Source organism: Protopterus annectens, chromosome 4.part0 (genome assembly GCF_019279795.1).
Source record: "Protopterus annectens isolate FY-2018-M chromosome 4.part0, PAN1.0, whole genome shotgun sequence".
Classification (NCBI taxonomy): domain Eukaryota; kingdom Metazoa; phylum Chordata; order Ceratodontiformes; family Protopteridae; genus Protopterus; species Protopterus annectens.
In genome coordinates, this window is record NC_056733.1 from 890,198,696 (window position 1) to 890,220,155 (window position 21,460).

Genomic DNA, 21,460 nt, shown 5'->3' on the forward strand with positions numbered 1-21,460 from the left:
ACCATGTTCCCTTCTCCTCATACCAAGCAACAACAGGCTTCCCATACTTATGTAGTACCCATCTGGTGCCCAGCTCCTGAGCTATACCATGTTCCCTTCTCAGACCAAGCAACACCATGCCTCCCGTACTTATGCAGTACCTGTCTGGTGCCCAGCTCCTGAGCTATATCACGTTCCCTGCTCCAACCTTTTTGTTATACAGGTTTCATTTAATCTTGATGTCTAAGTTATCTGCAGGTGTCACTGATAACTGATTTTCCACAAGACAAAATGCATTAGAATTGCATGGTTCTCATTTTAACATAGTACCCTTTCCGTTAAAAAGTCCACTAAGATTACCATTAATGCTATCCAGTACATGCAGAGCTCTCCCTTGCACAAGTTCAGAATGTCTATCAACAATCATATAGTCAAATCATGTCACCATCCAAGACATCCATGATGCATCAAGTTTCAGTAGTTGTGGTGACACGTTCATTATTATACTGGACTGCAGTGGTACGATTCTGATGTGATTCACTGACAATTCAGGACTGTAGAGGTGTCTCCCATAGCAATAACCTTACACTGCCTCAATTATAGGATACCTGGAGGTACCCATCACCAAAGCAACATTTTATGTACTATAGTATGAACAAAAGCACACAATATAGCCTTGAGATTGACAGTAGCTGTTGAACATGCTTGTCATTAACTTTTTGCTGCAATATATTTAAAAGATACACACACTAGAATAACATATTAAGAAAACAGTGCAAGTTTGAGACTTTATTTAAGCATTTTCCAAACAATGTTGTGCTTTGCCCCCCCCCCCCGAAACTCTAATCAGCACTTTTATTATAAAAGAAAACCTAAAAAATAAATTGATACAAGGTTACAATGACAGTTCTCTGCAAATGTGAGCAAGAAAGGGACAATTCATGAGTACGGCTGTGACAGTGTAACAGAGAGGGAAGCAGAGAAACAGAATGAAAGACTAAAATCCATTCTAGTAGCCTGGCACTGCAAAATTTAACACTTAAGTGTAGCTAGCACCAATGAAGAGTGAATCTATAACGGCTCAAGCAATTCACAGCAAAGAAAAGAATACATGGTGTGGTTAGAGCCATAACTTCAAACCAGGCATTATCCTGTCATGCAGCTGTATCACACCTGCCACAGAGGCAGCTTCCTGTTCTCCAAACTCAAGGAACAGGCTGCAGGTTACAGAGTATGCAGCTGAAGAATCCTACCATGTAACGATTAGCTAGTATACATACGTACAGGACAAAACTTTTAAGTTGCAGCCCCAGAAACAGTCTGCTACAGTCCTGAAATGCCCATCTTTACGATAAAATATTTCACAAAATCCAATGTGTGCTTGACAGGTCACAGACATTCTTCAAAAGTTAAAGAAAAACATGAAGCCAGGAGTAAGAGGCATAGCAACCAGATGCAAGATACACACCTCTGTGATGTTCAATGCCAGCTCATATAGTAATGAGTCACCCCCACAACAGTACTGTGGGTGAAGTTAACTACATTCTGCACCATGGTCACACAAGTTAAGGCTACAGTGATTCACCCCCCCCCCCAACTTGTCACATTCAGCAATGAGAAGGCATAACACAGAATGGCAGGTTGGGTCAAGCAATGAACATTTCAGTCCAGAAGACGTATTTGGTTGATGCATACCATACAAAACCAGCTAGAAAACTGGTTAAAAGAAAGTACTTAAAACCATTGCTCTTCACAGAAAAAAAATCAAAACAAGGCTTCACAGCCTGCTCACATTTCATTACCCTGAAACGATCCACACAATAAACTGATTCAGCTCCTCCCACACACACACACACACGCATACACACACAAGTATAAATATGGCTAAACCCCTCAAGGGAGGAACCTATACAATTCACAAGTGCCATCACTGGGGGATAAGAAAAGGGATAGTCTCCAGCTCACACATGCTTCCAGGTAATAAAAAAAGGTCTCACTCACACGCTTGCACAGCAGATTCAAGGGCTTCCAAAGTGAATATATTCCTGTCTGGTTCTAAGCTAGTCAGCTTCCCAAAGTGAACCATCTACTCCATCTGTACAACTGTTTACATTTTATATATATATAGTAAAGTTTTCTATTCTAAATTTATATACAGATTTTCCAAAAATCATAACTTTATACACATTTATGTACACAACACTCTGTACATTTAATTTCTCAGAATCTGAGGAGGAAATCTCATTCAATCTTTCTCTGAAGAAAATACTCACTGTGCTTCCATCAAGCACTAGGAAAAACGCGGGGGATGAAGGACACAAAAGTGATTCACCTTTGTAGAAACTTAAAAAAAAAAAAGAAATGATTGGTGGGTGCTTACTTTCCCACAAAGGTTCAAAGAAAGTTGAGGGTTTCCAATAGGACAGCTTTCTCATGTACACATTTTCGCCTATAAAAAGGTATTAAACGCATAAAAATAAACCTTCAAGACTTTCTTGCAACAAGTATAAACAAAACTCAAACTGTCCTTTTCTTGCATTGTTGTCCAAAAACTTGGCTTGTAGCATTCACTGTCTGAATTCCAGTTCATCAACACGGATTACTTTGGCAGGCATAGATGGCAACGGCTGTTGAAGAACATCAGAGCCAAACCATTTTGCAAGTCCAACTGGGGAGCTGCTTCTTGGACTACGACGTTGCTGGCTCTGGCCTGTTCGAAGTGAAGTGTTCTGGTGGAGATTCTGTACAGCTGTTCCAGATCCTTGCACACTCGGGCCAGCAGCCAAAACTACAATTTGAAAACAGTTTTCAGTCAATACAAAAGATCTGAAAGCAATGGAAAGCAATGCTTCAATCAAATGACAATGCTGAATGCATTCAGTTCTGTAATTCAGAAAAGCTGTTCTGCGCAAGAAGGAAGTTCATGGCCTAGTGGCTGTGAAAAAAAAGCACTGAATTTTCAAACTACTGAAAATTAATGACATGTTAACTGCAACCTTTTTTGTATAATATACACAAACTACATATAAAATTCATCCTCAGATCGTGTAGCTCCCACGTCCTTCTGCATTGTGTGCTCACCATTAACCCTGTCATCTCCACATGTTACCCGCCACCCCCTTCAAATCAGGTTCGGAAGATTGTGTTGAACTTACCTGCTATCTGAGTGAATGGGACCTTTTAACTTTCAAAACTAAAGGGTCAAGAGAACCACTCGGACAACGTAGAGTTTCCTACTGCCATACTGCCGCAATTTTCCTTTGTAACTCTAAAATACAATTACAGCTTAGTAGTGGCTTGCACACTAGCCATGATGCTGTAGTTTAGTACCCCCTCATCTCCCATTAAACAACAGCCCTCTTTCTACTTCAAAGTAAAGTAGGCTTATAGGTCCAGTTCCTGGTACCTACATACCCAGATATACAAGTTTTCCTTTCCTAAAATGTTATCCAAGTTTTTTTTTTTAATTCTTTACTGCCCAGTTTGAGAGATAATACAATAGTAATTCCTTCTGGAAGTAGTCTACTGTTCCTGTGTATACAAGCACTTGCCTATTGTCCACCAGTTTACCGATGATTATTTTTCAGTGAGTCTGGTGCTCTGTGTGGCCAGGTTCTATGTATACCATTTGTTATATTCATCTCTCTCCCTGGATAGAGTGCCAGATAATATTCTAACCCCTCCAACTCTGCTCAACGTCCTGACAATGTTTAATTATTCTAGCAGCGTGAAGGGCACCATTTTTAAAATCACAGGTTTATAGATTAGTACTAGGCTAACTGCCCTTGTGGGCCATTTTAAGCACCATGTGAGAATCAAACACTGCACCTCATGTCTGTAAGGTTAAAAACACTAACCATCATGCCAACTTCCCAATCCTCCAATCTTGTAGCTAGTATCCCTCAGCATTGTGTGCTCGCCAAGTAAACTGAAAAAGATCACTAGTTTATGTTTTTGACCTACTGTAAAATATTTACTGCTGTTCAATTTAAACAAAACAATTGGGCTAGCTTTCATTGTGGTTGAATGAGTATCTGCTATGAGTCTTACTGTCCCCATTGCTTCTGGGGGCAGTCGCAGTAGGCGGAAATAAATCTTGTATAACATTTTATTAGACAATAGTTAAAGCAGTTACATGGGATGCAAAGAGAATTAACTTGTTAATTTTTTTTTTATTTACACTGAATACTGGACCTCTGCTATTTTGCAGCAAATAGATTAGTAATAGTCAAAATATCCATCTACTGATTCAATCCCCACTCATGTGCATGCATTCTTAGGTTTATGTACTAGCACCCATGCATAGTTACTGGGATATTTGTTTTTAGTAGTATTGTGAATACACTGCTGAATAGTATGGTGCCTATTAAGTGCTAGTGTATCTTAGAAAGGGAGGATTACTAAGAATACACTGGCTACCGTTGAAACGCTGTGAAGTGCATTTCTGCAGCTATTGTTTTTTTACTGTACTGTGTAGCTATATTTGCTCTCATTTCCCTTTATGTTATCTAGACTGTCTTTCAATTTATCAGTGCTCTATCCCCCAACTTCTGTCTTCTAAACTTTTTTTACAGCAACCTAGTCATTTATCTCCACGCGTCTCCCCTCATCTCTCAAATCTGGTTCAGAAGATACTGTTAAACTTCCCTGCTAAGTGAATAGGACCTTTAACAAACCCCAGTCCTGCAACACAGGTTATTTTCCTATGGTGATACTGCTGTAATTTTCCTTTACAACTCTGAAGTACAATTATAGCTTGGTAATGGCGTGCACACTAACCAGGACGCTGTAGTTTAGCACCCACTTATTTCCCATTAAATAGTCTTTTCTTTCAATTTCAAAGCAAGTAAAGTAGGCTGTCTGGGTGTGTAGGTACAAGCAACAGACCTGATACACAAGTTAGTTTGCCTTTTCTAACATGCTACTCACCTAGGCTGTTTTATTCCTTACTGCCCACTTTGAGAGATATTAATTCCTTCTCTAAGTGCAGTCTACTGCTCCTGTGTACACCAGCACTTAGCTGTTGTCCACCACTTTACTAATAGTTTTATTTTTTAGTCTGCTTGGTGTGGCCAGGTTCTATGTATACTATTTCACTGGTTGGTACTAGGCTATTGGCCCTAGGGCCTATACAACCCTAGCCATAATTCCCTGGCTATTTTTTCAGCACTTTTCTCAGTGGCCTAAACAAACTAGTACCATGTAGGACTAAGAATCTAAACAAATTATGCCCCATGACTAAGGTAGACAATTAAACTCAAGAGACAAACCCTGGGCCCAGTGGGACAAACGGATCTCAAACCAACAGCGAAACTTAACTTAGAAACTTGGCCAAAAATATTAAACAAGACAAAAAGCCTACTTACACTAACATGCAACAAAACACACCAAAACAGCCAACAAACATTCTGGTCAGCAATTGCACAACTCCATCATTCACAAATACAGATAGTACTGCAACACAATTTAACAAACACTTTACTGAATCCATAATATCACAGTCAAAAAAAAACAGCACTAGACCACTAACCATCCCTTTGGCACTTAATGGAGACAATACCTTCAAATTTATACCCAATACACTAATCATGTGTGACTCTATAGTGAGGCACACTGATGTCCCACTCACTACGTTGAATAAGGGGAAAGTAACAGTCAGCTACCTGTCAGGTGCCAGGATCCACCAGAATGCATGTACTCAGGTCCCTCAACAGGTACAAATGACTGTCATTGTACATGTGGGTGTGAATGACCTGAGATGTACCTCCCTAGACTACATGGAGACAGAGGAGCTCTTGGATTACGTAGCCTGGCAGGTATGGACCCTAGCCCTGAGCAGTATCCTACCATCACCCAGAATGATACCACAGTACAAGCAGAAAATGACTGATTTCAACAATTGGCTAAGTTTCTGGTGTCATTCTAAGGGGATCCAGTATCTGTCTGCCTGGGATGACATGAATGACAGACCTTGATGCTTTGCCAGAGATGGCCTGAATCTGTCAACCCTGGGCTTCCGGATATTGGCCAAGGCTCCTGCCACCCCTATACCAAATTACCACAGTAACAGCTACAAACAAATGCAATCTGAAGGTTATGCTGCTAAACGCTAGAAGTCAACCTCAAAATGCATTCTCTTGAAGCACTCAAATGGAGAACATCAACATTTGTGCCATAATAGAGACATGGTTCAAGGCAGCAGAAAGCACCCCTGCACTACCAGGCTATAACTCATTCCACATCTTTCGGCCCCAGAATTTGGACCAAAGCTCCAAAGGCAGTGGTGTTTCCATACGCAAAGGATGCGCACACCTCCAAGACTGGCAGCCCAACATAACACAGATACTTCAGGTGCAGATAACATTTGTTAAGACAGCGATTCAGGTCGCAGCCTGCTACAGGTCCCCAACCATGTCCCAAGACTCTCACTCCATGTTCCTAAGCACCCTGGAGAATATTAGGATCCAACCTAAAACACTCAATGGGCAACTTAAACTACCCCTCCATTAACTCGGAAAAGTACTAGTGTACCAAATAAACTTCCCCAATGTTTTCTGGAAATCATTAATTCCAATGCTCTGGACAAGCTCGTTCTTACCCCCACGAAAGGCTACACCAATAGTCAACTCCTCCCTGGACAGATCCAACCACAAAGTAATCACCTTGGAAATCCACACCCCCCCTGCAAAGGTTACCATCATGAAAAACTTCTCCAAAGCTAACTTTGGGCTCCTAAAAACACGTGGCTAACTTCACGGCACCTATGCAAATGGAGAATAGTTGCATGACCGCCAAATCACACACCAATGCAGTGTACGAACACGTACACAACTGCATTGATCTTGCCATACCCATTAGAACCAAGACACACTCCTCCAGAAAAAGGAAGCCAATCTGGTGGTTCTCTGCCATAAACTCTACAACAGGAGGAGGAAAACTGATGCGGAATAAGGTGAAGTCCCATGACTGGAAAAACTCCCTTATCAGCCTCAACACAAAGTTGAGATCCCTCATCAAATCCTCTAAAGCTAGCTATGAAAGCAGAATTGCAGCAGATAGTAATGACAACCACAAGGCCTTCCATAGTCGAGTAAAGAATCTTCACGGCAATACCCAGATTTGCTCTAAGCTACTGCACAATGGTACCTTCTACACAAAGCCAGATATTGCCAATAAACTGGCCCACAGATTCAGTGCCAACTTTACTCTCCCCCCCCCCAAAGGACCAGTCACAATACCAGTAGGTTGCCAGGCACCCAGTATTACTGCTGCACAGGTTAAAACAGCACTGTCCAAGGCCAAGAATACAGCTTCTATGGGACCTGACAATATCCCTGACTGTGTTCTACATAGTGAATTGGGGCCTCACCTATGTTGCCCTGTTCAATCACAGCCTCATCTCAGGCTTTGTCCCTACCAAATGTCACACTGCTACAGTCATCCCTCTCCACAAAGGAGGAGCGACTACAGACCCTGAGAACTATTGCCCAAATTAGCCTGATGAGTCTAACATGCAAAACTATGGAACATCATGGACCTAATAAACAAGGATATAGGGAATCTCCAAACTCTGGATCCCACACGGTTTGGTTTTGTGAAAGGTAAATCATGCCTGCTCAACTTGGTCAACTTCTTTGAATCAGTCACCAGAGCTGCGGATGAAGGCAAGGTGGTTCATACAGCCTACCTTGATCTGGCAAAGGCCTTTAACACCATTCCACACTCATGAATCGCAGAAAAACTCACTAAGCTAGGTATCAACCACAATATCACTAGGTGGGTTGCACACTGGCTCACAGGTAGAACCCAGTGTGAAAGTAGCTGACTCCAAATCAGACTGCCGACCAGTCACGAGTGGAGTCCCACAGGGTTCGGTCCTGGGTCCTCTTGTTTGGTATCTACGTCTCTGAAGTCCAAGCCAACACAAAGGGACTCTGGGTGACAAAGTTTGCAGACAATTACAAGTTGGAGATATTAACTCCCCAAGTGATGTTGACATCCTACAGAAAAGGCTTCACTGAGACCAATGACTGGTGTCAGAACCATGGCCTTAAGCTCAATGTCAAAAAATGTATCATCCCCTTTGGGAAAAACCCGGTTCCCATGAATTACCACATCGATGGTAGTCCATTGAACACAGAAGGCATTATAAGAGATTTGGGAACACAGGTTGACAGCAACCTCTCTTTTGATCACCACACTGCCACTGTGGTCAGAAAGTCCTTCTATGTGGCACATCTTATTACTAAGTTTTTGCATCCAGGAACAAAGAGGTCATAGTCTCCCTCTACTCTTCCCTCATCAGGCCAATCATTGAGTACAATGCCCCCCATTTGGCATGTACCTCACTAAACACCTGGAAAAAGTGGAGAGGCCACAAAAGTACCTCACAAAGAGGACCCTAGGGCTTAAACATTTGTCCTACATGGACAGACTCAAACTCCAACTATTCTCATTGTCTACTTAGAGGCGATCTCTGCTAGACTTACAAAGCCATGTCTGACCCAGCTCTGTTAGAAATGGTACATCTAAAGAAATCCCAATCCCTCCGCACCACATGCTCCAGAGACCTCAACGACATTACCACAATCAACAGAAGATGCTGGAAGGACAGGTTCATAACCCAGAGAATGCCCACGCTATGGAATAGACTTCCCATACATGTCATGCAGAGCACCTCACTGGCCCTCTTCAAGAGAAATCTTGATGAATGGATGGGAAATAGAAAATTCACCCCAGGGATCATTCCAGTGCCTTTACTCGACAGCGGCACTGGGAACTAAAGTCGGGTGACACAATGCCAGGGTAATCCTATGGGCTAGGCTTGTAAAGCCTCCAGGGCCATTAGCCTAGTACACACCTATAAACCTATGAATGTTACCTAGACTAGAATATGCAACAGTAAATACCTGCCTGACTTTCAGGGAATCAAGACACGAAACTCAAAATAGCAGTCTGTCTTGCAGCTAAGTACTGAGAACTTCCATGTGTCCTTGACTGCAATGATTCCCAAAGCATTACTCATCAGGGCGAAAGACTGCAGGGAACACGCAAAGTGACAATATTTAGTAGGCTGAATTCAGAAATAATGAGAAACAGTTTTAGAAGTTTGGATATAAAACAATGTTTGCTTAAAGTAAAGATGAACAAATAGTCACACTGTAGATAACTGCAAAGGAGAATTCCTAAAGACAAGGATTACAATCAGCCCCAATAACAGTGGAAGGTGCTCAAAGCAGCATCCATAGGTGGAGAAGTCTACAACCTGACTGTAAAGAACGCAGTAAGCAATCCACATGGACAGTGTCCACTTAGGAACAGTCAGACTTCTCTCCCCACAGTATTCTGCTAGTCAAGTGCTTACTTCAGGTTGCATAAGAGAATCAGGCAAGCAGACGTAAAAAAAAAAATTTACCACCACTCACAGCACTGATAAAAAAAAAAGAGGAGGGCTTTCATCTACTTGATGTTAGACTTCTTCAGATAACTGACAGATCAAATGATCAACTTGAAACTCTGCAAATCACATGATGTACCACGTATTGGAAATTTAAACTGCTAACACTTATTATGATTAATATATATAGTCAAGACAGAACCATTACATTAGGTACAGAAAATAAATACTTAAATACATTAAAGTACAATTAAAACGCAAACAAACCCAAGACTACTCAGAGTTTACCCATATAAAAAAAAACTTCAGGATGTAACCAAGTGGATGATATGCATCTGCCTCTGAACTCTCTCCATCAGTTTCTGCCCCCAAAGGGCAATTAATAAATTTAGATACAGTTCAGAAGGCACTCAAGACAAAACTGACTGATCTTGACGGCACCTGATTTTTGTGAAACAAGACTTGACATCGTATGATCGATCATGTTTTTGAATAAAGTTCCATGTCTGAACTAGCAGGTTCTATACACCAGCCAGAAGAGGCTTCAAAGGACAGCAACAGCACATTTCTTCAAGGAGCTTTGTCCACTCAGTGCTGATCAGGTCACAATGTGCAGAAAAAGGCTGCACACACACTGAACACAGAACAGAAACTCTAAAGGAATGCCCTAATGGGTCATATGCATGCTGACTAGGGATGTACAGGATACATCTCCAACCAAATGAGAACAGTTTCCGTTTGAAAAAACGTGTCTGCCAAGTAGAGGGCTTCCTAGCAGCTTCAGCAATGTGACAGACCCCAAAGCAGCAGATACAGAAAGTGGGTTTACACATCAGAAGCCAAATGAACGAGAATGCCATTGATACAACTAGAAATTTCCTGTAACAGTGGATAGTGGTCTTAAAACCATACTCCTCTCAACCAGGAAGGGGCAATGAGAAATCCTGGCCTTTGAACACTGCAATGAAATGCAGAACAAAGAATGGTGGAAAAGCACACGTAATTCTGTGCTATGCAACAGAGCACATTCATCACTACACCCTTCACCTTGCAGTAGACTAACCAGAAAAGGGAGGACTGTTCTGAACAAAGTACATAATTAAACAGTCTTATTTCAGAAGAAAAAGAAAAAAGAAAAGTCTTCAAATCTGAAGCTCCAGAACAGTAGAGTAGCTTCACTTACACTTGGCTCACTGTGGCACAGTTGTGCAACGGTTAACATTGTTGCCTCACAGCAAGAGGTTTGCCGGCTTAATTCTTGGCTGAGGTGCCTTCTGTGTGGAGTCTATGTCCTCCCTGCATTCGTGTGGGTTTCCTCCAGGTACTCCAGTTTCCTCCCACAATCCAAAGACATGTCTGGAGAGTTTCTCCCTGGGCTTCTGCTGAAAATAGACTCTGTCCTAGTCAGACTTTCCTGCTCAAGAAATATTTAAATAATAAATGATCACCACCCCAATGCACAAGACAATTTACACCTTGTTTTAGATATCCCACACTGGAGTTTATGACAGAATAAGCCCCACTGAACTCCAGCTTCCAAAATAGGCTTTATAGGTTCATAGGTTCATACTAGGCTATCTGCCCGAGGGCATTTACAAGCCTAGCCCATCGTTTTGTGGCTTACGCCACCCCTTTAGTATGGGGAACTATACCCATTATTTTGCTGTGCCTCTGTCGAGCAGTGACACTGAGGTAATCCCTGGGGTATATCTGTGATCTCCCATCCATTGGTCAAGATTTCTCTTGAACAAGGCCAGCGAGGTGCTCTGCCTCACATGTACCGGGATTTTGTTCCACAGCATAGGGAGTCTTTGGGTGATGAATCTATCCCTCCAGCACGTCCTATTAATAGCCGTGTCAAGGTTTAAGTCTCCCGCCCTTGTGGCTCTGATGGATCTAGATTTTTTGAGGTGAAGCATATTCATCAAATCTGGGTTTGACATGGCCTTGTATGTTAGGCAAAGGTCACCTCTGAGCAAGCGGTAGCGACTGAATAGAGCTGGAGTTCTTTCAGTCGGGCAGCATAGGACAGATTTTGAGACCCTTTATCCTTTTGGTGAGGAACTTTGTGGCCTCTCCAGCTGCTGCAAGTGTCGGGTCAGATACATTCCGAATGGGGCATTGTACTCAATCATTGGTCTGATGAGTGATGAGTAAAGGGAGACTATGACCTCCCTTGATCTAGATGAGAATCCCTTCATGATAAGGTGGGCAATGTAGAAGGTCTTCCTAACTACTTTAGCTACATGGGTGTCGAATGACAGACTACTATCAACCTGGGTCCCCAGGTCCCTGATAACTTCTTCTGTGCTCAGTGGATTGCCACCTATTTGGTAGCTAGGGGTAACCTTGTTTTTCCCGAAGGGTATGACTATGCATTTTTGGCATTTAACTTTAGGCCGTGGCTCTGGCACCAGTTATCCGCTTCTGTGAGACCCTTCTGAAGGATATCTGTATCAGATGTGTTTTCTACTATGGCCCAGTTTGCAGTCATCTGCAAACTTTGTCAGCCATAACCCTCCTGTGTTTGCTTGTACTGGAAAAGTAGATGCCAAACAAGAGTGGGCCCAGGACTGAGCCCTGTGGGACACCACTTGTGACAGGCTTTGAGTCTGACATGGCGCCAGCAACTCTGACCCTGTGGGTTCTGTCACTCAGCCAGTTTGCAACCCATCTTGTGATGTATGGGTTGACATTTAAGCTGATGAGTTTTTCAATGATACCCGAGTGGGGTATTGTATCAAGGCCTTAGCCAGATCGAGGTAGGCTGTATGGACTGCCTTTCCTCATCAATGGCTTTGGTGACTGTTTCAAAAAAGTCAACCAAGTTTAAAAGGCATGATCTGCCTTTGACAAAGCCAAACTGGGTTGGATCCAAAGTCTGCAAATTCCCTATGTCTTTATTTATGAGGTCCATTATGATCCTCTCCATGGCTTTGCAGATAAGGCTTGTCAAGCTAATGGGCCGGTAATTTCCAGGGTCGGTGGAGGCACCGCCTTTGTGAAGTGGTACCACAGTTGCAGTGCGCCACTCCCTGGGTACGTATCCAGAGGTAAGACTTTCATTAAACAGCTGTCCTAGCTGTGGGTTTAATTCCTCATTGAGTTCATGGAGCACACAGCCGGGGACACCATCAGGTCCCATGGATGCTGTGTTTTTGCTTTGGAGAGAGCAGTTCTCACTTGGGCTGGAGATGTTTGGGGGCTGCAATCGTTTGGTATAGATATCTCTCCTTTGGGGGAGAAGTTTGCACTGAACCTGTCAGCCAGTATGTTGGCAATGTCTGTAGGATCAGTAATCTTCACATCATTTTGAACTAGCTCTGAGCATATCTGGGAGTTTCCTCCCAGGTTTCTAACATAGCTAAAGAAGGCCTTATGATTGTCTTTTGAGTCTTTAGTTATTTTTCTCGAAATTTGCTTTGGATGATTTTATGAGAGCTCTTAGTTTTTACTTATAGTGATCAAGGGTGTCTTACCTTTTAAGGATTTTGCTCTATCTTGTAGTAGCTTCCTCCTTTTGTTGTAGAGTTTGTTTATGGCTGGGGTCCACCAGACTGGACGCTTGCCTTTGGTACAAAGAGTCTTTGTTTTGCTTGGGATTGCCTTATCCATGCAGTCCTGCAGGTGCTGGTAGAAGGCATTTGTAAGTGATTCAGCGGCTTGAGTACTGTTTTCCGCCGGCTCGGGGCCTTAAAGGAGACCACACTAGTCTTTAGAAGTGTGAAGTCGGCTTTGAGAAGTTCTTTACTGTGGTCTTTTTATTTCAGGTGGGGTGGGATGAGGACCTCCAGCGAGATTAGTTTGTGGTCTGATCTCACCAGTGAGGGTACACCTCCGGTGTTGAACATTGTGCTCCCATGTTCATGATGATGAGATCAAGTATGTTATCTCCTCTTGTGGGGATGGTGACTAGTTGTTCCATGGCATTTGAGTTTATGAATTCCAGGAACTTTTGGGCTAGGGTGTTTGGGCTTGAGTAGTGTTCCCAGTCTATATTAGGGTAATTGAAGTCACCTAGTATGATGGTGTTTGGTGATACATTTATCCCTCTAGTGTTTTCAGGAAGGCCATGTGAGGTTCCTGAGTTTGTGAGGGTGGCCTGTAACATGCTACAATTTGCAGAGCAGTCTTGCCTATGGTTAATTGCACCTGGATGGTCTCCGATGCATTGTGCGTTGCCACCAGTCTTGAGGTGTGGGTGTCCTTGATGAATATGGATACCCCCCCTCCTTTCTTGGTATTGTCCAGATTTTGGGGCCGGAATGCATGATATGAGGTAAAACCTGATAGCGCTGGGGTGCTCTCAGGAGCCTTGAACCAGGTTTCTGTCACAGCACAGACATCGATGTTCTCCATACTGAGAAGGGCCTCGAGTGCGTGCATTTTGAGATTTAGACTTCTGGCATTGAGCAGCATTACCCTTAGTTTTTTCCTTTTTTGTGTTCTAGGGTGGTAGGTTTAGAATTTGAGCCTTGCCTAAAAAAGGCACTATGGGGGTGGCAAGAGCCTTTGCCAATATCCGGAATCCCAGGGGTGACAGGTGCAAGCCGTCCCTTGCGAAGCAGCGTGGCTTGTCCAGCATGTCATCCCAGGCAGACAGACACTGGATCCCCTTTGAATGACACCAGTGTTTAAGCCAGTTTACATTTGGAAAAACTTGGTAGAAGTCTAGTGAATACACTATTTGGATGCCAGCAGAGACCAAATTTGGGAAAGTAAAGGACAATCTGTCAGAAAAGGAAAAAAGCTTAATTTGGTAGAACCATACAGCCGTTTAGCAAAAAGTAGTTAAAGTAGCACTTTTAGCACAGCAGACTACTTACAGTAACTTAAAGGTAAAAACAAATGCATTTAAAAGTGTTACAGAAAAACCTTTAAAGCTGCCATTCAGAAAAGTTAATGAAAAATTCACACTGAAATGGAGAGTACAGCTGGACACAAGGCTTTTCAAAAAAGATTTAAAAGAGCAGCAAGGTTAAAAGAAAGCATACACAAAGAAAACATTGAGATTTTAGTTACACTACAAACTGGAAGGGTCAGACCAATAACTGAAAGTACAAGTCAGCGACTGCACTGATGTTCCACAGCAACGACAGCTCAATGTGTACTCGACATCTGGCTGTGAAAAGCAGCATATGCATATTAAAAATGTAATCATACAAACAGGAAAAGCAGTTTGACAAAACTGTAGCACAAAGTACAAGTATTAATAACGGGGGGGGGGGGGTGCTTGTGGAAAATCAATGTACAGACAAACATGAGAATCAAGTTTATTCCAGTCATCAGGAGAGACAGAGGAAGGTGCAAAATTCAAGATGCTATGTCCACCTGTCTTCAGAATCCCCCACCCCCTCGATCAAACGTTTTTGGATAACAGGCTATGGATGAAAAGTTTAGCCAACAAGTTCTCAGATGGCTGCACACTGATCAACAGCTGAATTTCAGCTCTCCCACTATGGAAAGACAGAGAAGCATCAGCAACTGCCAGGTTTAGTAAATTCACTTACTAGTTATCAAGTACACTGCCTGGATGTCAGCAAAGAAACACAGCCTGAAAGAAAATCAACTAGCAAAGGTGAAGAGAAAACACTGACTGCGAAGAATCCTGCAGCTGTTCAGCAAAAAGCAGAGCAAGCTCCAACACTGGTGCAAGACATGGTTTCCAGTAATCCAGAGGAAAAAAAATTGCTCAGAGCTGACAAATATATGAAACCCTGAAAGAGTATATACACTCAAATAAAAGGTTGGACAAAATGTAAGAAGCTTTAAACATACCTTCTATGAGCTGATAAAACTGCAAAAATAAGACTGAAATGAAGAAAAGGATGGAGAAGCAAGATTGCTCAAGAACAGCAGTTTCAAAAAAATGGTGCAATTTAGATGTCAGAGCATGGGCGCAACATCTACAATTTTTTGTTGTACCAGAGAAACTTTTAGTTATGTACTCACCATAACTTCAGATGTTTGGGATCCATCTCGCCTACATTCTGACTGATGGGTTCGGAGCCGATCCTCGGCTCCGACTCGGCACGCTTATGCCAAAGAGCGAAGTCTCTTATTGGCTGAGCTTACTATATCCCAGGATGCACCACTACCAGTCCCCCAGATCTAGTTTGTCCGCATACATGCACACACGCATGCACTGCTTATATAACATTGACAGATGATACAAGATAAAAAACAGTAGAACCCAAACCGTTCAATCTCTTCTGATCCCCAAGGCAGGGGGAAGGAGGGTGGGTATTAGGAATGTAGGCGAGATGGATCCCAAACATCTGAAGTTATGGTGAGTACATAACTAAAAGATGTTATGTGATCCTATCTCGCCTACATTCTGACTGATGGGACAGCGTCCCTAGCACCTAAATCCTGGGTGGCTCACTGGAAAACACTCCTGAGTACCGTGGAACCAAATGCTGCTCGTGCTTTAGATGCCACATCCAATTTATAGTGGGAAATGAAAGTGTGCGGGTTGGACCAAGTAGCCGCAGCACAAATTTCAGAAATAGCGAGCTTGGAATGGAATGCAATAGAGGTAGCCATAGCTCTAGTAGAGTGAGCTTTGACAGATGTTGTAAGTTGCTTATTTGAAGAGGAATAAGCTTGAGTTATGCAATCTCTAATCCATTTGGCAATAGTAGCTTTAGTGATGGTTTTACCCAGTTTATTATCTGAAAAGGACACAAACAATTGATCTGTTTTCCAAATTTGCTGAGTCCTATCTAGATAGAAGCGCAATTGCCTGTGAACATCCAATGTATGGAAGGTGTATTCCGCTTTGTTTGAAAATTTTGGAAAGAAAACTGGTAGCTCTAAAGATTGTTGGAGACAGAGATTAGAGCAAACTTTTGGGACAAAAGATGGATTAGGTCTAAGTGATACTCTATCCTTGTGAAAAATCAAGTACGGTGGTTTGATAGATAGGGCTTGAAGTTCTGAAACTCTTCTTGCAGAGGTAATTGCAATTAAGAAGGCAGTTTTCCAAGACAGATATTTCAACTCACATGTAGCAGCTGGTTCAAAGGGGGAAGATGTAAAGGCACGAAGTACCAAATCAAGATCCCACGGAGGTGCAGGATGAAAAACTGGGGGTCTTAAAAGCACAGCACCTTTCATGAAAGTTTTACATAATCTGCTGCTCATCAACGGTGGGTCTATGGAATCGTGAAATTTGGAGATAGCTGCTAGTTGGACTTTAATAGTAGAGACTGAAGATCCCTGATTAAACAAGGATGTTAAAAATTTCAAGACCTCTGGTATCGGGGCAGTAATAGGGTCTAAGCCTCCGAGTTGAGCCCAGATAGCAAACCTCTTCCACTTACTGTGATACAATTTCTTAGTGGTGGGTTTGTGGGCTGAAGATAAAATGTGAATAACTTCCGGGTCCAAGGTGTGATTTCTGACTAAAGTCGGAAGTGGAGGAGCCAAGCTGTTAATTTCAAAGTGTGAAGGGACTGGTGCTGTTGTCCCGACTGATGAACCAGAAGGTCCGGAGTTAGATCCAAGAACCAAGGACCGTCCAGAGCATATTTCTGTAGGTAGGGGAACCATACCTGACGAGGCCAGTACGGAGCAATTAGAATCATTGTGGACCCCAATTGGGAAGCTTTCTGGATGACTTTGGGGAGGAGTGGAATCGGAGGGAAAGCATAAAGCAGTCCTGTTGGCCAAGGTTGGGCTAGAGCATCCGTAGCTGCCTCCCCTTGACGCGGGGTCAAGGAAAAGAACCTTTTGCACTTCGTGTTTCGTGGTGTTGCAAACAGGTCGCAGCACGGAATCCCCCATCTTTTGAAAATCTGAGCTGCTACTGTTTCGTTCAGAGACCACTCGTGAGGAGAGAGAATAGTCCTGCTCAGTCTGTCTGCCAATACATTGGATCTTCCTGGAATGTGGGTCGCTACCAGAAAGCGCTTGGTAGCCACTGCCCATTCCCACACCCTCATGGCCTCTCTGCAAAGGGGGTAAGATCTGGTCCCTCCTTGTTTGTTTAGATACCAGACCACCGACATGTTGTCTGTGTGGATGGCGATAATGCCTTGAGGGAGAAACTTGTGGAGGGCTTGTAGGGATAGAAGTACAGCCCTCATTTCCAACACATTGATATGGAGAAATGTTTCGTTTGGAAGCCAAGAGCTCTGAACTGACCTGCCCAGGCAATGCCCCCCCCCCCCCCCGTCTGGGAGGCATCCGTTGTCAAGGTGGCCACCGGAGGGGGTATAACAAAAGGTCTTCCCTGATTCAGATTGGATGGCAGAAGCCACCAGCGGAGGTCCCGTTTGCACGTTTCTGTAATCAGTATGTGATGATTGAGGGGGAGATCCTGAAAAGACCATTGTGTCGATAACAGCCACTGAAGAATCCTCATGTGCAATCTTGCCAGAGGAACTAGGAGAACCGTGGCAGACATTGAACCTAAAAGTTGCAGGACCATCCTGGCTGGGGCTTTGGATCTTAGAAGCAGGGCTCGGACTTGATCTTGTAATGTTTGTATCCTTTCGGTAGGAAGGAAGATTCGCATTAATTTTGAGTCTATCTCTGCTCCTATGAATCTTATGCGCTGAGAAGGCAGCAAGACAGACTTTGACCAGTTGAATGTAATTCCCAGGAAGCACCCAGGAGATGGTGGCTTGTAGGCTCTCTAGTAGTAGATGCCTGGTGGTGGCAGTCAGGAGCCAGTCGTCCAGATAGGGAAACACTTGGAATCAGAGACTCCTCAGGTGAGCAGTCACTACTGCCAAACACTTGGTGAACACCCTGGGGGCTGTGGTGAGACCAAAGGGCAGAGCACAAAATTGGAAATGACTGTCTCCCAGGCTGAAGCGCAGATACCTCCTGGATGCCTGATGTATCGGTATGTGATAATGGGCGTCCTTGAGATCTATGGAGCACATCCAAACATCTTTCTCCAACAATGGGAGAATGGATTGTAAAGTGACCATTCGGAATTTGGACTTCATGGCGGACTGGTTTAGTTTGCTGAGATCCAAAATGGGTCTCAGGTCCCCTGTCTTTTTTGGCACTAAAAAGAACCTTGAGTAATTTCCGGATCCGATCTGGTCTGTGGGGACCGGTTGGATGACTCCTTTTTCTAGCAGCTTTAAAGCTTCTACGGCTGCAATTTCCCTTTGACTGGGTGGTGGGTCCGGGATTTTTTTGGACGGTGGGGGTGAGTGTGTGAAGGGAATGGTGTAACCTCCGGCAATAATCCAAAGCACCCATTTGTCCTGAGTAATAGACTCCCAGGCTTTTAGGTGCTTGGCAAAACGGCACCCGACTGGCTCGAGCAGCACAGCCGGGCAATCCCTCATGGAGTGTGGGAGGCTGAAGAGCCAAAGGACTCAGCGGTCTCCAGTGTTGCGGGGCCTCTGCCGCCTATGGGACGGCGTCTCCCAGAAAAATTTCCCGTCCTCTGCCTCTGGAAGGGAATCTTCCTGCTGTTGAGGAAAGAATTTCTGTGATTTATGGAACCACATCTTCCCTCCTCTTTTAGCCTTGGGATAAGGCCGAAAGGGAGTGGAATAACGTGCTCCTACGGCAGATAAAGTCTTTCCCTCCTGCTCACAGCGGGTAAGAGTGTCTTTTACCTTGGGTCCAAACAAAGAGGATCCATCAAAGGGAGCGTCGGCAAAGGAAGACTTGAAGGCCTCCGCGAATGACATTAAACGGAGCCAGGCTTGTCTCCGTAGAGCCACGCCTGTGCCTGCCGCTCTGCCCGCCCCTTCGGCCGCATATGAAATGAGCTTCATGGACGAGTTAGAAATCGAGGTAAGGATAGCCAACTGAGAGCTAACCGACTGGGCTAGCTGCTCAGGTAGGTTACCTGAGAGGGAGTCTGAGAGCTCCTTGACCAGATCCCTCTGTAGTCTGGTGAAATGTGCCAAATAATTCAGGGACCTCAGAGTAAAGGCCGCTGAAGTCAGGGTGCGCTTCCCTGCATCGTCCATGCTCCTAGACTCCTTATTAGGAGGATGGACGGACGTTGAAGCCTCTGCCACGCCCTGCTGGGTAGCAGATGCCACCACCATGGCATCTACAGCCACGCCTTTCGTTAAGAACTCCTTCTCGGGTGGGGCAGACAAAAATTTGTTAGGGCGAGAAGGCAGTGGTTCCACAGTATCTGGATGTTCCCACGCCCTCCGACAAACCAAATCCAGAAGCTCGTCGAAGGGCGGAGACACCCAGGAGGCGGAGGGCTGAGCCCCGAAGGCCTTGAGGAACACCGACTCATCAGCGGAGGGGGGTTTGGAATTCCAGCCGCCTCGTTGCTTGAGGATCTCTAGAATGTCTGCAAATGAGACATCATCCGAGGACGACTTTGGGGACCCCTCCGCATCATCAAGATCAGTGTCCGATGTAAGAGACTCATCGGGGGAGTCCACGTGCTTCCTCTTGCACGATCTCTTCCTTGGGGGCTCCTCTGAAGACAACTCTGAAAGACAAGACCCTCAGGAGGAGGGGAACCCCCAGTGGGGGTAACCTCAGGCCCCGGGGCTCCGCTGCCTAGAGACAGGGGAACTGCCAAAGACCCAGTCTCCATGCCCAGGGAAGGTGCCGGTAAAGCCGCCGTAGAGATGGCCGAAGAAGACTTGGCCAAGGCACTCCTCATAGCTCTGAAGGCCGGACCCCCAGAATCCTGGGAGGGTCCAGTCTCCGGAGCCATGATAGCAGACGGAAGTCCCGTGCCCGAAGCACCGTGAGGGAGGCTTGGAACCGACAGCATTGGTCCCAAACGTCACCCGGGTCCGGCCGAAGAAGTCCGTGTGCTAAACTCGGACCTGAAGGCCGGGGTTGGAGTAAGGGTCGGAGCCGACCCTAGGATCTCCACTGGCTCCATCAGCACCTGCTCCCACGGAGCCGAAGCGGTCGGAGGAGGAATGGCAATGGAATGGGCTATCGGCTCTGAAGCCAATTGGGTCGGAGCCAAAACAAATTTCTGAAAGACTGGGGACTGGAAAAGTCTTTGGAGCACCCTGTCTATGTCCGAATCTGACATCCTTGATGACCTGGAAGAGACCGAATGGGTTCGAGTAGGCCTCTCCAACGGCTCCAAGGGACTAGGGGACCGGCTCCGAATCGACTCGACAATTATCGGCACCGATTGAGTGTCCAAACCAATTTCCATCGGTGCCGAAGAGGGCTTCGGCGCCGAGGAGGAAGTGTCTGAGCGGACAACCTTCATCGGCTCCGAGATCAGTGGAGCCGATGAAGGTGACCCGCCTCTCGATGCCCCAGCCATTGGCTCCGAACCCAGAGGAGTCGAGGCTGGAGGCATCGAGGCAGACCGTTCCGCCTCGGCTCAAGTCCGTGGAGCGAAGGAGAAGCCTGCCTATGTCTTTTGGCGGTCGGTTCCGACGGACTGGTCGGAGCGACGCCTTTTCTTTTAGCAGGAGAAGGAGAGGAAGCTAATGCCTCTTCAAATGAGGGTTTAATAAGGCCTTTTAAAATAAGTTTATTTTTCCTCTCTTGGAGGACCCTCGAGGAAAACGCGTGACACACGCTACAGGACTCCTGCAAATGTTTGGCCCAAACAGTACACACAGAGAGAGTGGTCATCTGTAATAGACATTTTGAAGCTGCACTTAGTGCACTTCTTAAAACCTGAAGGCCTAGGAGCCTGAGACATTATGGCAACCAATCAAGTGTAACAGCCAAAAACAAAACACACTAACTATCAAAGAGAAAAACTTTTCTCTTTTTTTTTTTTACAACCAAGAACTGTCACAAAGAAGAAAAACTAGAAAGGATCCAAGAACCCTTAAACAAAAACGGAACTTGAAGGCAAAGTAACTGACAGGGAAGGCCCTTCAACTGAAAGGGAACTTCTAGTCAGAAAAAGGCAATCACCACACAAATACTTCACAAAAATATCCAGTCATACACAAAAAGACGAAATAGCCGTTAAAACAGCTTTTTGTTGAAAATTCTAAGAAATCCCTGACAGGAAAGTAAGTGAAAAACACAACTTAGCTCAGCCAGCTCGAGACCACGTCTTTGCTTGATAGCGGCAAACGAGATCTGGGGGACTGGTAGTGGTGCATCCTGGGATATAGTAAGCTCAGCCAATAAGAGACTTTGCTCTTT

The 21,460-nt window shown here is 44.6% G+C and overlaps 1 protein-coding gene across 4 annotated transcripts in view; it reads right to left on the reverse strand.

Moving 5' to 3' along the window:
- Positions 1–755: 755 nt before the first annotated feature.
- The window catches only part of EIF4ENIF1 (eukaryotic translation initiation factor 4E nuclear import factor 1), a 1,251,142-nt gene continuing 1,230,437 nt past the window's right edge, over positions 756–21,460 (reverse strand). For all 4 annotated transcript variants that reach the window (XM_044068847.1, XM_044068848.1, XM_044068846.1 and 1 more), the window contains one exon: positions 756–2,767. In XM_044068847.1, coding sequence (XP_043924782.1) covers positions 2,547–2,767 — 221 coding nt within the window. In that variant the 3' untranslated portion in view covers positions 756–2,546. The remainder of the gene's footprint in view (positions 2,768–21,460) is intronic.